General features: G+C 33.5%; 1 protein-coding gene across 7 annotated transcripts in view; it reads right to left on the reverse strand.

Moving 5' to 3' along the window:
- LOC128246764 (high affinity cGMP-specific 3',5'-cyclic phosphodiesterase 9A-like) overlaps positions 1-16,834 on the reverse strand; it is a 75,394-nt gene that overhangs the window by 54,079 nt on the left and 4,481 nt on the right. For all 7 annotated transcript variants that reach the window (XM_052965184.1, XM_052965183.1, XM_052965186.1 and 4 more), the window contains exon 2: positions 7,400-7,549. In XM_052965184.1, coding sequence (XP_052821144.1) covers positions 7,400-7,549 — 150 coding nt within the window. The remainder of the gene's footprint in view (positions 1-7,399; positions 7,550-16,834) is intronic.

Here is a 16,834-nt window from a genome sequence, read left to right on the forward strand (position 1 = left end):
ATCTTGAGGATATACGTCATTTCCGTGATATCCGTTTAATTAACATTTGCTTGATTTTCCCTCCACAGGGTGTCTAGAATTGACGAAATACTCCGCCCTTCTGGACGTATTTATTATAGTCTCCAACCAAAAATCCAATCATGAATATTTTCATTTGCCTGGTCAGCGGAGCCTTATATGACAGAATGATGAAATATCGCTGGAAATCAAATTGATCAAACGTCTGTTCGATGTCTTTTCTGTCGTTCTAATCAGGTTGTAATCTGCCGAGAAAAAAAAGCTTCCAGCTTTAAGCCTTATACCAAAAAGATCAATAGCAATATACATCATTTTCAGTTATTTTAATCAAATCCAGATATGAAAATAAGCACTAGCATTATTTTTTTAATCCATTCTAAATCTCTACTAATCAAGTGTGTCCACTTTGTATTTTAATGCTTGCAGATTATAACACATTAAAAGTCCTACAGTAACTTTAAATTTGAATTTATGAATATAATTACTTCAACATACAATAAAAATACAAAAATTCATACATGTTAACGCTACTGGCGGTAGGCAAAATCTTCTTTACCCTTCTTACTGCTTTTAACTGCTTTCCCAATGAATTGATTGGTTTCAGAACAAAAATATGTCTACTATGAAAAAATATCTCTACCTTATAATCTGTCACTTCAAGTTAAAAAGTGTAATAAATAACTTATCAAATCACATGATACATCTGCCGCGAATGTAGCTAAGTTACCGTTGTGTTCATCGAAAACTGGCATTCGATCTACTAATCAGCTATCTGGTTATTAATCTACGTCATATAAAAATCGCTTTCAAAACGTTATAAAAATAACATTCCCATGTTACAAATATTCAAGTTTTATTAATTATCAGTTTAAAAATGATCTTCATGTATACAACTTTACGAAAACAAACATGTGCATTTTGGTGCGAAAATTCACATACAGAATTCTGCACTTGCTTGGACCTGTTTAGGCAGTCTGATTGATATATCAATGGCTCAGCTAAAAAAAGGTTTTGGATTTCACAAACCATTTCAGACAAGACCCTGAACCATAATCATGAAACACACAAGTTTTCGTAGCACAAACATTACAATTATTGTTGGTTAAATATATTTTGTGGAGTTTTTGGTAATTTTACATAAGATAAACGAGGCAAAATTGCCTACAATGAACTACAAATGAAACACCTCAGCCATATCCGCCATACAATGTTTTGTCTTGGTTAAGTCTGCACTCAACTAGTGACCTTATTTATTTTAGGTGTATTTTCCAAAAATCCAAAAGTAATAATGTCAAGTTTGTATCATTCTTTGTTTTTTACTGAAATGAAACAGATTTAGAAATTCTTTCACTGTTGAAGGCAATCTACCTGCAGCTTGGAGACACAAATCTCAGACCTCTCTGACACAGCCAGATTTCACACGTTTGCAAAATTTAACTTGAAAAATGACACATAAGTCATGTTACACCAATTTACTCCAGAGTTTTGAAATCAAAATTGCCTGCGTCCTATCTTTAGTGTTAGGTTTTGATTATTTTTCCTCCAGTCCAGTCATTTCAGATTGAAATTGTGTGATAGAGCAATGACGAAGGGGTAAGTACCGGTATAGTGTCCACCAAACAAAAAGACGTAAGTAAACACATGTAAATAAATGGAATGATTACTTTAAAATGATTTAATGAGAAATCGCAAATGGAAACAAATAGATTGTTTACTATTTTAATATCAAAGGGACTTAACTCACACAACTCGATGAGTAATGCCAGTTGACTTGATTGAGTTATATTGGCAATGGAGAATTGGGATAAAAGGTAAATATCAATTAAAAGTTGTTCATGATTTAAACCTTTCGATATTTTACCATATACTTTGTAGTATGTTTCTGTTTTATAATAATAAAGGAAAGTACATACTGCGAAGTAGCATATATTGTCACTATCAAAGCTTTTGAAATGTGCGAAGGTGTGAAAAACACCCATTGCCTTCAATTAGAAAAAACAACTGAACAAACTTTTGCCATGGTATGGTTGTTTGTTCACAGTCTTTACCATGTGTTTAAATACTTAGCTGAAGATGTTTGACATTTTGAGAACTATCATGGCCAATATTAGGCTATTGCTTTTAGGAATTATATCATTCTCGAAAAGTTATCATTTACGATACACCTTCGAGGAAAGCACCATCAAGATGACAGCTAGAATAAGACCGTTGTTTATTACTGGTGATATTATTTGTGCTACTGTTTCTTTTTGTGCTCATTTATAATGCCTTGTGTAGTTACATGAAATAAAAACAAAGAAACAAATATTATTTTGCTATTTAATATCACATGGTTTATATTGACCTTTGCCATTTTTTACGATCCAAGAATAAATCATCAAATCAAATGTGGTGGACATTTTTCCCCCTAAATCCTTTCTTTGGTATAATTTAGGGTTTTTACCAGGTTTTTTTTTTGCCTGCGTCATATCTATGCTAGCGTCCTATACACAGTATATTACAGGTTTTCTAAGTAATAATTAGATGACATGAATTAAAAACTTAATCATTAAGATTTAATTCAGGTCATCTAACTGACTTAGAATACAACCTCATTCCCTGAAATATTGTCAATGCAAAATCTGATGCAGGGATTGTGTATCATAGAGGTGGCAGTGGGCGGACCTTGACAACCCCGCGAAAGTTTAAATTCTTAATGTTTAAGCCTAGTACTTCATGATTGCCTAGGCTATATGCAAATTCATTGGCATTAAATGTAGGATATATTCTTAATGTGGGAAGAGAAGTATAAAAGTCGTAGTAATTTAAATTGATCTCATGGAGTGTCTTAAGCTTGGAGAAAACATATGGCAAGTCATGTGACAGGAATATATTAAAAGCTCTTGTTATAAAGTGCTTGAGCGCAGGGTGTTATGGAATGAAGTGCGCTATTGCAGTATGGGAGCTGCATGCTGCCAGGAATGACTGATTAAGATACTTTCGGATTAGATGTTTTTAAAACAAATGTGTCCTAATAGCAATAAATATTGCTTTTCTAGTCATAATATCTTTAAAATATCTTTACAAAATGCATGCATTACCAAAACTTACCACTTGTATATTTTTGTATTCAAAGGAACGTTGAGCCATTTGTTTACAGTTTTTACCATCTCTTGATCAGTGAACTAATAATATTTTAAAGGGAAAGTCTACCACATAAATATTTTAAAAATAGCACAATAGTCAAAAGCACCCAGGATCATTATTCACTGAAAAATACCTTTTACTAGCATCAGATGAGTTACAAATGCAGAGTCTACTAAAATATTTCTTTAAAATATATTATTCCATTTAACAACATGAAATACTTCATTAATTTAATCTTTTTCGAATCAAACAGAACCCCCCTTTAAGAATCAATAATGAAACACATTTGAACCCTTGCAGATCAAAGAGGAAATGAAAAAGGACAAGAGATTTTCAGAACGGAAGTTGTTTTAACGCTCTGTGCGGTATCAAATCCAGAATGTCACTCACCTATAATTTAAAGACATTCCGCACTCAATAGATTTTTTTTATTGCTAACCTTATAATAAACAAAAACATTAACATATCAAGCCTGGACAGCCTCAAATAAGAAATCAGTGAGTGGAAAACTGCAGCCTATCCATGAGGACGTCCTAGTTTCTTTTAACATCATTGGGATTTGTCTTTAAGCATGATTCCAAACACTTTGAATGATCATAATCAATGACAGTTGTTTTAAAAATAATGCCTTTCCTTTGGCACTGAGATTAAATTACCTTCAGACGCATTTGACATTCACAGGAATATTACGAAGCTCTTCAAGCTTAAACAAATTGAAATATATTAAGCACGTGAACAAATTGATCATGCAGACATTCCATTAATAACTGTTATTAAAAAAATATTTAAAATTTGTATGACAGCAACCATGACAACAAGGCTTCAGCCAAAACAACAGATTATTTAAACATGCACATAGATCTTAGAAATTGTTTATATTTCCTCAATTCATTCTTCCTCAATCTGACGGAGACAATTCCATAAAAGATTTGTTTCTTCCAATCAACTAAATAATGTTGCCTGGGGAACTTAGTATTAACAATACTCAAATGTTAATGAAACAAGTAAAAAGGATCTTGTCACGAGATTATTCGCTCTGAAATAGATGAATTTAATTGATCCTCTAAAATTCTAGTTTACTGGTTATATTGAATACTTGTCATTTAGTGTGTTTTCTCACTTTTAAATCATGTCATTATATTAAACTGCATGTATCTGTGTCCTGGTTAAGGGTAATGTGTGAGTATTAATATCTTTTAAAAACAAATTTAAGCAAAATACACATTTTAAGATAAATCAAAATATACTGACAGATCTACAGATAAGGATGGTAATTGGGGCATAATTTATACACTTTAAAATGTACCTTATACGATTGAAAATCAATTATCTGTTTGTTTCGGTATGGATACAAATTGTTATAAGAACATACTGTTACTAAGATCAATTTACGACTGCTTTGGCCAAATAAAAAATGGCAGCTAAACTAGAGTAGAATCACTTCAACTTTTACACAGTAATCTCCCTTGACTAGTGTAGTGTTTTATAATGCAAAGGGAAGTAAGCCTGTTTGGTGTTTTCAGTCAATCATATCCTGTTTAAAGGATCAAGCATATCATTTGCACTTCAAGGAGTAGACTTTAACAGTGACCATTACATTTAAATGAATGAAACCAAGGTACACTATACTTTACAAAATTACGATAAAAGGTCGTACAATTCACTTTAAGTCAAAAGTTATCTGTAGCTCTATACTGGACACTATAAAATGCTACTAAACATTCAGAACAAAACCCATGATATTCTGTCAAGTCTAACTATATTAGATGGAATATGCCACAGCTTTTTTTAGCAGAAAATTATTTCCATGGCAACAGTGTAACAGTGCATTAAGTTCTGAAGTCATTTTGACAGCAACATGCATCTGAATCACACCCATTCATTTCGAACATGACAACATTAAATCCAAAACATATTTGGAGGGCTATCTCTCAAAGGAATTCTTTGAACAAATTGTGCAGATATTAGGAAAGCATTATAGTTCCATAGCATGACACTTGTTCGAAAGATATTTTGCCAAATCCAACAATTTGTCAAATAAGACAATGGGTCTACTACAACTATTGGTCCATAAATTAAGGAAGCAATTGTTAAATGGTAAAGATTGGTAATAATTTATTTAATTGTCACACTTAACCACTGTTTTTAAATAAAACTATACTAGCTGCCACATATAGTTTGAGGATAAAACGGATGAAACCAAATGATGTTGTCCGCATGTGACGATATTGCCTGTACTTAATGTAAATAATTTTTGTACATGACATTTATTAAATTTTAGGAGACAACTGTTAAATATTTGAAAAGAATAAGTGGAACACTGTATTATATAAATGTATTAATTTTACAATCATAAGATATCTTTACCTTAAGCTTAAAATGATTAATACAGCATCAGATACCCGATTTCCAAGTTGAACAATTTAAAATGCACTTCTAACCACCATTAATATTAACACAGCAACAAAACACCCCTCAAGATTTTGCCATATAGAAACAATGCACTTTTTACCACCACTGCTAACATAGCAGCAAGACAACAAAGCAAGTTGTTGCCAGGAAAAATATCTTCTTATCACCATCATTATATACAAAGAAACAGGACAACAAAGCAAATTGTTACCATAGAAACAATGAACTTCTTAGACCAGCATTAAAACAAACTCAAAAACAAATCAACAAAGCAAGTTGTTGCCATGGAAACAATGCACATTTTACCACCATTTATACTAATATTGCATCAAGACAACAAAGCAAGTTGTTGCCATGGAAACAATGCACTTCTAATCACCATTTATCCTAATTATATCACCAAGACAACAAAGCAAGTTGTTGCCATGGAAACAATGCACTTCTTATCACCATTTTTACTAATATAGCAACAAGACAACAAAGCAAGTTGTTGCCAGGGAATTATTAACTTCTTATCACCACTAATATAATCATAGCAACAAAAGCAAGTTGTTACCATAGAAAAACTGTACTTCTTCCCAGCATTAAAACAAACTCAAAAACAAAACAACAAAGCAAATTGTAATACTAACATAGCAAGTTGTTGCCAGGAAAAAAGGGCATTTCTAAACACCATTTATTCATACATAGAGACAAGACAACAAGCAAATTGTCACCATGCACTTCTTAAAAGCATTTATAAAAACAAAGCAACAAAAGACAACCAAGCAAGCTGTTACCATAGCAACACTTCTAGCAGAAATAAACCTAAATCAGCGAAAAGACAACAATTCAAGTTCTTACCATGGAAACAATGTACATCTTTCCAGCAGTTATACCACCGTAACAAAACGACTCCAAATCAAGCTGTTGCCGTGGAAATAATACACTTCTTGCCAGCATTTATACTAAAATAGCAACAATACAAATTCTTTGCAAACAATGCAAGTTGTTGACATTGAAACAATGGACTTCTTAACAGCATAAATACCACCACAGGAAGAAGACATCGAAGCAAGCGGTTTCCATGGAAACAATGCACTTCTCTGCAGAATTGATACCTACAGAGCATTAAGACAAAAAACAAGATATTGCCATGACAACAGCGCACACCCTACCACCATTAATTACACCATAGAAACAAGACACTAAGCAAAATGTTTCCATGAAAATAAATAATTTCTTGTCAGCAAATTATTGCAAATACAAGACTTATAAGCAAGGTGTTGCCATAGAAACAATTGAATTCATAACAACATTAATACCACCACAAAAACAAAACAGAAAAGTAAGCTGTTGCCATGGAAACAATGCACTTCTTACCAGCATTAAAACCCACTGAGCTTCAACACATAAATTCAAGCTGTTGCCATGGAAACAATGCATTTCATATCAGTATTTATAACACCATAGAAACAATACACAAAGCAAATGTTTCCATCAAATTATTTCATTTAATGTCAGCAAATAACTAACAATAGAAACACCACAAAAAGTAAGCAGTTGCCATGAGGACAATGGACTTCTTAACAGAATGTATACCACCAAAGCAACAAGACATCAAATCAAGCTGTTACCAGGAAACAATGGACTTCTTACCAGCACTTAAACCATCACAGAAACAAGACACTAAGCAAAATCAGAATAATTAATTTATTGTCAGCCAATAAATAACAATAGAAACGACACAAAAAAAGCAAGCTGTTGCCATGGGAACAATGGACTTCTTAACAGCATATATACCATCACCAAAGCAACAAGACAACAAAGCAAGTTGTTGCCATGGAAACAATGGACTTCTTACCAGGGCATTGGGCAGCGACTACGTCTAGCTTGTATCGAGTATCAGGCGTGTTGTCTGGAATTCTTGGAGAAATGTTGATAAGGTTACCACGGGAATTGTACAGTTTTAAAATATCATTTGGTCCTGCCTCTGCTGCCGATCTGAAGGTCTCTGAAACAAAAAAAATTGTTATGAAATCAGCATTTTGTTGCAACATGAGATGTACATGCTTGTTACATGGCACAACATAAAAATTTAGCATGTATGTATATATACTTTCAGTATTTAAATTAAGAATGGAAGCTGTGTGGTTCCAATTTTCAGTATAAAATATACAGGATGTTTCAATACGGCAATTTAGTTAGTCAACAACACCTAAGATACAAATGAACTCTGAGCTGAAAATATCAATGGATTATTATTTAATTTGTATTGACACATTAAACACGTAACATAATTTTCACCCATTAAGTTAGTGTGCCCCTAAAACACAATGTTCTATCACAATAAATGTGATAATATATGACCAAAATCTCATGCCATGTTAATAACTTAATACCAATGGATTCCATTGAAACAAGGCCATTGAATTAATTTAATTCATCTACGTCATGAAATACGTTCTTTTTCAATATAAACTAAGTTCATTGTAATCCAATAACCCAGTCACCTACATATGACGTAAGCCGTTTTATAATGGTAATATTGACAAAGCTTTTTCACCCACTATTGTTAATATCTAGTTCAATGATTAATGATCATGAAATGACGTCAATTCTTTGAATGGAAGCATGCCTGTAAGTGCACGTGATGTTTGAACCATTTATGGTCAATAATGAATAACATGTAAAAACTTTCCATATTCATGCAACATCAATGGAAAGCATTTAATTTAATATGCACTTGAGTTAAATGTATTATAAATATTGACACACTTATAGTGACTTATTATAGCACTGCAGAGAGACGCAATGCCCAAGAATCTGTTTCTGGACGGATTCAAATGAAAACGAAAAGTAAAATGAACATTTGTAACACATGACACCGTCCACAAAATTAATATCTTTGCAACAAGTTGGTTATTTAAGAGGAGTGCCCCTGAGCGAATGCCAAAGCTTGTCTGGGTTTTTCAGTGAAGAAGTAATTGTTTACATTCCATAGTAAATGCAGATTTTTTCTATAAACTCCACAACTTTTTATATTAAAGGCTTCATAACATAGGCTAGAAATAGTAAAATATAACTGAAAATATTCCTCAAAAAATAATCCTTCAGAGAAAGGCATTCGTTGGAAAGAGAAAGGTAAATCATTTAAAATATAGTTGCTATGTCATCGCCACTAAACATTGCTTGGTCAAGGGATATCATCAAATCATGGGCTTCATTTGTACTGTATTGCCTATTGAAATTAAATAAGTGAGTTTAGTGAAGTTTTGACAATGTCATGGGCAATAACTCTGGAATTAATACAGCTAATTTATAAAAAAAAATGAGATATAATCCCCATTACCATTGTCATCCCATTATGAATGATTAGGATTAGATTAGAAACGTTTGAGTGTTACTGTAGAGATAAAGTGAACTTGAGTCATATTTTCAATTTTAGAGCCAGAGAATACACGGCCTCAAAACGCCAGCTCCACCACTTTACGGTGTTGCAAAGAAAAAGAGCTGTCGACACTTCCGTGGTGGAGCTGTGCCTTTTGTTTACATGAACAAATGTGAGTATGATTTATATTTTATTTGATTATTTCATTTAACGGACATATTTCGAAAATCGGAGAATGTGGTGCCGTGTAAGAACACTTCTACTGTAGGCAGGTTACTATTTTGTTTCAATATTGTGCAAACTGTGGTGCCAGGAGCTTTTCTCCCGAATCGGACTTGTGCATATTTTGAGATCTGATTGCAGAGCAAGTACATTTCGGGGCTTACACGTCCCGTAAGAACATTCTCACGCATGTAAACATAACTGTTATGTATAGTACCTATGCCTGAACAAAACAAAACTAATAAGCACTTTTTAAAAAGGAAAAATGCACATATTTATAAAAGTGGTGGCGCTGTTGCCCTAGTGGTGGCGCTATCGAGTATGTTTTGCGCTTGAAGTACTGTAATATAAAAAGTTAACGCTTTTGGAATGAATACAAAAGTTGCAATGTTTATCATTCATTGAACATTATGCTGGTTATGCATACTACTTGCGGGAACAAAACTCTACGCGAACTAACTTAACCTTACTGAAATCTATTTAGAAAACAAACGGCTATGTGCTGTTAATTTTTACCATTAAACTTTTTAAATTTTTAATGCATATATAACTCATTTGAATTAAATGAACAAAACAAAGACCATATGATTTGTATATAGATAAAATTAAAACACAAGAAAATAATTAGCTTTATAAATGGGGGTTTTCAACAGCGAAGTGGCCACGAAAAATTCCACAATTTAAATAGTGCTAGAATATCGCTGATATGTTTTTATCTGAACAGAAATCATACACTTTTCTTTGTTTTGATAATTCCAGTCAAAAGAGTTAAATATAAATAAAGAACTAAAATCAAAACAAGGGAAAGTTGCAGCCCAGACACAACAACCTATACTCTATGTCCTTATATGCAGCATTCCATTGTGAATAAACACTAAGTGTGACCTTGACCTTAGAGATAGGGACACAGGGACACGGGTCATGCACGCGACACGTCATCTTGGTATGTGGAACACAATCATGTGGCAAGTTATTTTAAAATCTGTCCATACAAGGGAAAGTTACAGCCCGGACACGAGTTATTGAGCCGGACACTCGGACGGACGGACAAAGAGACAGACAGTGCGATTGTAATGTGCCCACCTTTGGGGGCATAAAAATAATTGTATCCCCTATATGTGCCCCTTTACAAAAGGACCAAAACTGTGGAGTTAATAGTGCATTCTTTTTATTGATCAAACTGGGTTGAGAGATTACACCAATAAACATTGTGACCAATTAAGTTTGGTAAGGATTGGATAACTAATACAAAAAATAGATAGCTGAAAAGCCAATGATGTCTGACAACATGATCCCTTTATTTCTGGCAATATAAAAAAGGGCCATTTCTTAAAAAATATTACGTCAGAGTTATGGGTCTTATATAGTACATGCATATTCTTTCTGGAAACATGTGTACATGTACCAAGTTTCGTTTGAATGTCTTCAAAACATATTTGACCTCAATGGCCTGGATGTTTTTGCTTTGTAATACAACAAGGCTAGGACAATACCTCCAAACTTTTTCTCTTTGAAAAACAGAGGAGCTTAAAAATAATGTAAGTGAATTTCTCTTCTTTTCTTGGCGATAACAAGATTTTTCAATTTGTGATATCTGTCTATCTGTATCTTGCATAATTATAGCGTCAAGATGCCAGAACTCAGCACGTAAAAGGTTTCATTTAATTCTAAGCCCTTCAAATTCGCAGAAGCCATGCAATGATATGAAGACATTTTAACAAGTCCAAAATGAGATGGAGTTGAAGAAATGAAGGAAACTCTTAAAATTAATGAAGAAAAATTACAGTATCGCGAAATTTGTTTAGAACAAAATTCTAAGGGGCGTAGCACGACCTATTTTAATTATCCCACACCCTAAAGAGTGAAATGCCTCACCTCTCTGCCCTAAAATTTCTCAGCAGATTTGCAATTGTTTGCAGAATTATCATTTCACTTTTAAGAATGACATGATGCAAGTGCGTATCTACCTGAATTGTAGCTACACCCCTGCTTTCATATCAGTATAATTGCTGTAAATTTGACATGACAAGGCCATTCCTGCCACTAATCTACACAAAAGCATAAAATGCACTTTATTTTAAGGATAATATCATAAAATAAACAGATTGCCTGTCAATCTTTTAGATAATTGCATGATTAGTGTTTAACCACATTTCTATCATTGAGGCAAAGTATTATAAAATATCTGTCATGAAAAAATGACCAATACATGTAGATGAAATCTCACATTACGCTGCATTAACATCAACCATGTCAAATGGGACTGAAATAGACACACTTTGGGCACGTATTTGACCAAAATGAATGAACCCAGCTCTATAATAATAATATTATACTACTGACAGTAGTAATAAAACAATTATGATGAAAAATAGACAGATTAATATTAGCAACTCATAAATTATTGCAACATGATTTTCCCCCCTTGTCATAAATGACACACAACATACATCAGACTTCACTCCATTGTAACTAGACCTCTATTTTATATTGTACCATGTCTGTCATCTGAGTTTTCGTCAATTCATTAAACATCCATATCAGTAGGTGGAGCTTAACTGTTCAATAACTTAAAACATGCAGATAAATTACATACAACTCTATCCACTTATATGGCATATAATTGCTTGATGTTCAGGGACATGATACAACTACAAATATCAGACTCATTCCCAACATAATGTATACATATATTTCTCTCAATCACTAGAAAAGTTCCCACACCATTAAGTAATGTATTTTTATTTAACCAGAGAAATGCACACGTCAACTATCACTAACACAGGACTGATCTTTCAGTTAGTTTGCACATTTAAATGATTTGATTGGTTAATAGTTACGACAGGATAAATATTGACCAATCAATAAACTTAATGAGTATTTTGAGTAACCAAAGAATTAACCAGTTTTATACAATTGGCTGCTGATGTCTGATTCAATTTTAAGAGCTTTCAAAGTTCTAGAACCAGCCATTTAATGTTCTTGCACTGTTCAAGAACCACCCATTTAATTTTCTTGCATTGTTCTAGAACCAGCCATTTAATGTTCTAACACTGTTCAAGAACCACCCATTTAATTTTCTTGCATTGTTCTAGAACCAGGTATTTAATGTTCTTGCAATTGTCGACAACCAGCCATTAAATGTTCTTCCAATGTTCTAGAACCTGCCAATATATTTAATCTTCTTGCCCTGTTCTAGAATCTGCCATTAAATGTACTTGCACTGTTCTAGAACATGCCATTTAATCTTATTGCACTGTTCAAGAACTTGCCATTTAATGTTCTTACATTGTTCTAGAACCTGCCATTTAATCTCCTAGCACTGTTCTATAAGCAGCCATTTAATGTTCTTGCACTGTTCTAGAACCTGCAATTTAATGTTCTTGCACTGTTCTAGAACCAGCCATTTAATGTTCTTGCACAGTTCTAAGCCCTGCTGTTTAATGTTCTTGCACAGACCTTCCATTTAATGTCCTTGCACTGTTATAGAACCTGCCATTTGATGTTCTTGCACTGTTCTAGAACCAGCCATTAAATGTTCTTGCACTGTTCTAGAACCAGCCATTTAATGTTCTTTCACTGTTCTAGAACCAGCCATTTAATGTTCTTGTATGGTTCTAGAACCTGCCATTTAATGTTCTTGCATTGTTCTAAAACCAGCCATTTAATATCCTTGCACAATTCTATGCCATCCTGTTTAATGTTCTTGCACAGAACTTGCCATTTAATGTTCTTGCATTGTTTTAGAAACAGCCATTTAATGTTCTTTCACTAATTCTAGAACCAGCCATTAAATGTTCTTGCACAGTTGTAGAACCTGCTGATTAATGTTCTTGCACTGTTCTAGAACCAGCCATTTAATGTTCTTGCACTGTTCTAGAACCAATTTTTTTTAACAATTCAAGAACTGTCCTTGGACAATTATAGCTATCTAAAGTGAAGACAAGATAATGTGCCAATTAACATTGTAATCAAGTCTGGTTTAGGTTTGATAAGAAAATGGTTACATTTTAGAGTGGACAAAAACTATGACATGACAGACAACAAGACAGCAGACAGTGGACAACATGATCCTTGTATGTCTGTCATGCTTATTTAAGAAGGCAACATAAAAAACTGTTAATATTAAAGGTTCTAACTATTAATATAATATACATTATTTCTTATTAACAAATAACCCTCAAGACGATAGAGGTTATAAGGGACATTTGCCCTGAAGTATGAGAACATTATATTCATTAACATTACTTAACACACATATATCATTCAATTTCCATTCCCTCATAAATATATGGGTGCATTATTCAGAGTGCTGTTCAATCCTGGCAATAAATGGTTGGGCTCACAAATTTTCCGAAATACACTCATATCGGATTTATGATAGGCTCGTCGTTACCCAAGACCATTACAGGAGATTTAGAATGCTTTTTCGCTGTCTAGAATTATCTAAGAAGCAATAAGGCCTAAGGAATATGTTTATAAGGTTCTAGTGTGGATTTGAAATGATAAGAGCACAGGGAAGTGAACGCCAATGCTCATCTCTCATCTTCTTCAGTAGAAAAGGGGCCTAACTCAACAATCATAAAACCCAGAGTTATGGGTCTTGCTGTATATGTTGTTTTTTCTGGTTACATGTGTTCCATGTTTTATTTGATAATATTGAATTGCCGAAGATTACAGGAGGATAATAGGTTAGTGCCAAGGATGTTTCTGGCAAGGCAAAATAATCTATGGGGTGAGCTTCAGCCCATTATGAAGGTCTTTTAAAAACAGAAGAGCTGAAGAATGAAGCAGCCAGATGGGCATATTTTCTCTCCATTACTTAAATAACACAGCATCGGGAATGTCAAGGTTCTGACGTCATTTTTCAAATTTCCAACCACTTTTTTGTTTTTTGTTATACTTTTTGTCAAAACCTAAAATGATTTAAGAGTGATTGGTTTTGGACAGTGGCAAGAATGAGAATCTAAACATTATTTTTCTCTGAGCTAACTAAAACTAAATAGATGAGAAATTTGTGTCATTAAGAAATGGAGAAATCCTTCTAATCTTACATTGGATTTTTCTTGTACTTTCTCTTAGCATCTATTTAAGGCATTAGCTGAATAATGTTCCTGTGAAGAAAGAGACGATATTTACAGGAAAATTGTAACAATTTAATACAAAGGTGTGGTTTTTGTACCACTGCCGCTTCACTTAGTTGTAATTATCACTATAACATCATTGGTGCACTTATGTATCATTTAATTATCAGCAATTTTGTTCATGAAATAGAATCTTATATAAGATCCATAAGCATAGCCTTAACTATCGTAAATGAAATTTATTAGGATAAACTAAGCTATAATTTATTAAATAAGCTTTTTTCCTTACATAAATTTTTACTCTAAGTTGATAGCACTTGGCTTTTTTTCTTACATAATATCCAAGGAAAGGTTATATTTAAGACCAGAAGCAACCTCTGCTGTTGGTTCTGTATTAGCTGATAGATGCTACTGCCCACTGTTAATGTCTTATTAGATTTGCCAGGCAATTGTCTTTTTAAAAACCCTGCGCACTAAATAAGAATAATTTCTCCCATTCCACAAACCTCTTGAAATCCTATGTTTGATAATCAGTCATGTAAAAAGTCCAAAAAATCCAATACAATATACCAGCTTCACTTGTCACAATTACCCATCACCTACATGGAACCCTTGCTTGGCCAATTTAAGTGATCAATATTTGCTAACCCATAGCTGTATACATCCCCTGGTGTGTAATCAAACAAGAGGGCCAAGATGGCCCTGTATTCCTCACCTGATTGATCAAAGGGTTCTAAAGTTATTGATCTGACAACATACCGAGTGCTGCCCACCCATACACCTCAGGTGGTACTCTTGTCCTGCTCTTTAAATAAGTAATAAATATGAAGAATATGTATTTGTTCAAAAAGTTACAAAGGGCCATAACTCTAACAATATTAAAATTAGAGTTATAACTTGTCACAAAAGAGCACATTGTTACTGTGAATATGTTCATGAAGATCGAAGATTATATCTTCAAAAATTGTAAAACATAGAAATAATGATGAAAAAACCCCAAAGAAACAATTTTGATAAAAGGGTCGCATAAGAAACATTTCTGTGAAAATATTTTGATATCGGGCCAATGGTTCCTGAAGAGAAAATCTTCAAAGTTTCCAATACAGACATGCATATATTGAAAAGTAGTCCACACCCTGGGGGTTATGTTCTTTTATGAATCAACATGGGGTGAAAGTTTTTGATACAGGGTTTCTGTGAAATTATTTGGAATTTCCAAGCTAGCAGTTTCTGAGAATAAGTTTTACAAAGTTTTTCCTTTTGATGGCATGGCAACCAGAGTTCTGCATGAAGCCCTTTAATGAAGGAATCTGGAAAAAGACCACCCAAGGAACATTCCTGTGAAGTTTGAAATTGTCCCAGTGGTTTAAGAGGAACAGTTGTTTGAGGAAAAATGTTGATGACGGAAGGACATTGGACAATCACCCTATCACAATAGATCAAGCGAGCACTATGTCCACTGGACAATTGGCTTTAATATATCAACACACAATTTTCGATAAGAAAGAGAAACGTTATGTCTGCTATAAATGTAGGTGTGTATATGACGTCACCAACTTAAACAATTGTGCTATGAACAAATGGGCCTGATGGGGAAAAAATGCATTTTTTTTTAATTTAGAGCTAAGGTAGGCACTGTATGAAATCAGACCCACAAACCTTTATTTAAGGGCATGCACATTTAATCATAAATCTACAGTATTAATGATTTGGGAACAAGTTTTTGCATCCCAATAAGGGAAATCCAATGAAAGGGGCAATTGCCCAGGATTTTCCAATGAGGAAAGGGTCATGCAGAATATCTGACAAGATACTTGGTCTGGTGGCATTCTGGAGAAAAAGGTCCTGTAATGCTCAGGTTGAAAGACCTGAATGACCCTGTCTCCATCCTAATATTCTCAGATACCAAATTTTTGATTTGCAATGTTCATGCCTAAATGAAGACGGTCAGATAATAGACACCTCTTGGTCAAAGGTTTGATTTCAATTTCAATGGGTAATATGGTGTGTTAAATAAGAAATTAAAATGTGTATTTTTCAATACCACTTGATTTAAGTGTGTCAAATAAGAAGTTATAATGTGTATTTGACAATGCCACTCAGTTATCCATGATCTCATTTTCTGAGTGAGAATATAAGTCATATAAGTTAATGTGAGGCATTATCGGTGCAACGACAGGTTGAAACCCTGGTTGGAACAACCCAATTATTGGATGCTACACAACAGATCTGTTCGAGGCAGAAAAGTAAGAAAACTGCATCTTCTTTTGGGGTATTCTTCAATATATAATGTTTATCCTTAGATATGCTTAGTGATTCCATTCAGTCTATTGGCCTGAGTCATTTTTAAATCTAAATCACTCAGATTCTACTCTTAAACTTAAGTCAGATCTAAGTTGGTTATTGGATACTGCCCCAGACCTCATACAATAGTTTCTATTTGAGATAAGTCTGAAGGTGTAATTTGAAAAAAAAAATCAATTAAAATTATGAAACATTCAATTATGTTTAAGCCAAGTCAATTGAACGCCATTTTACCCAACAAATTGACCCAAACCTCCACAAAGGCTGTAATTAATAGATACAAATAAAGCAAATTGGA

The sequence above is a fragment of the Mya arenaria genome, chromosome 9 (assembly GCF_026914265.1).
Source record: "Mya arenaria isolate MELC-2E11 chromosome 9, ASM2691426v1".
Classification (NCBI taxonomy): domain Eukaryota; kingdom Metazoa; phylum Mollusca; class Bivalvia; order Myida; family Myidae; genus Mya; species Mya arenaria.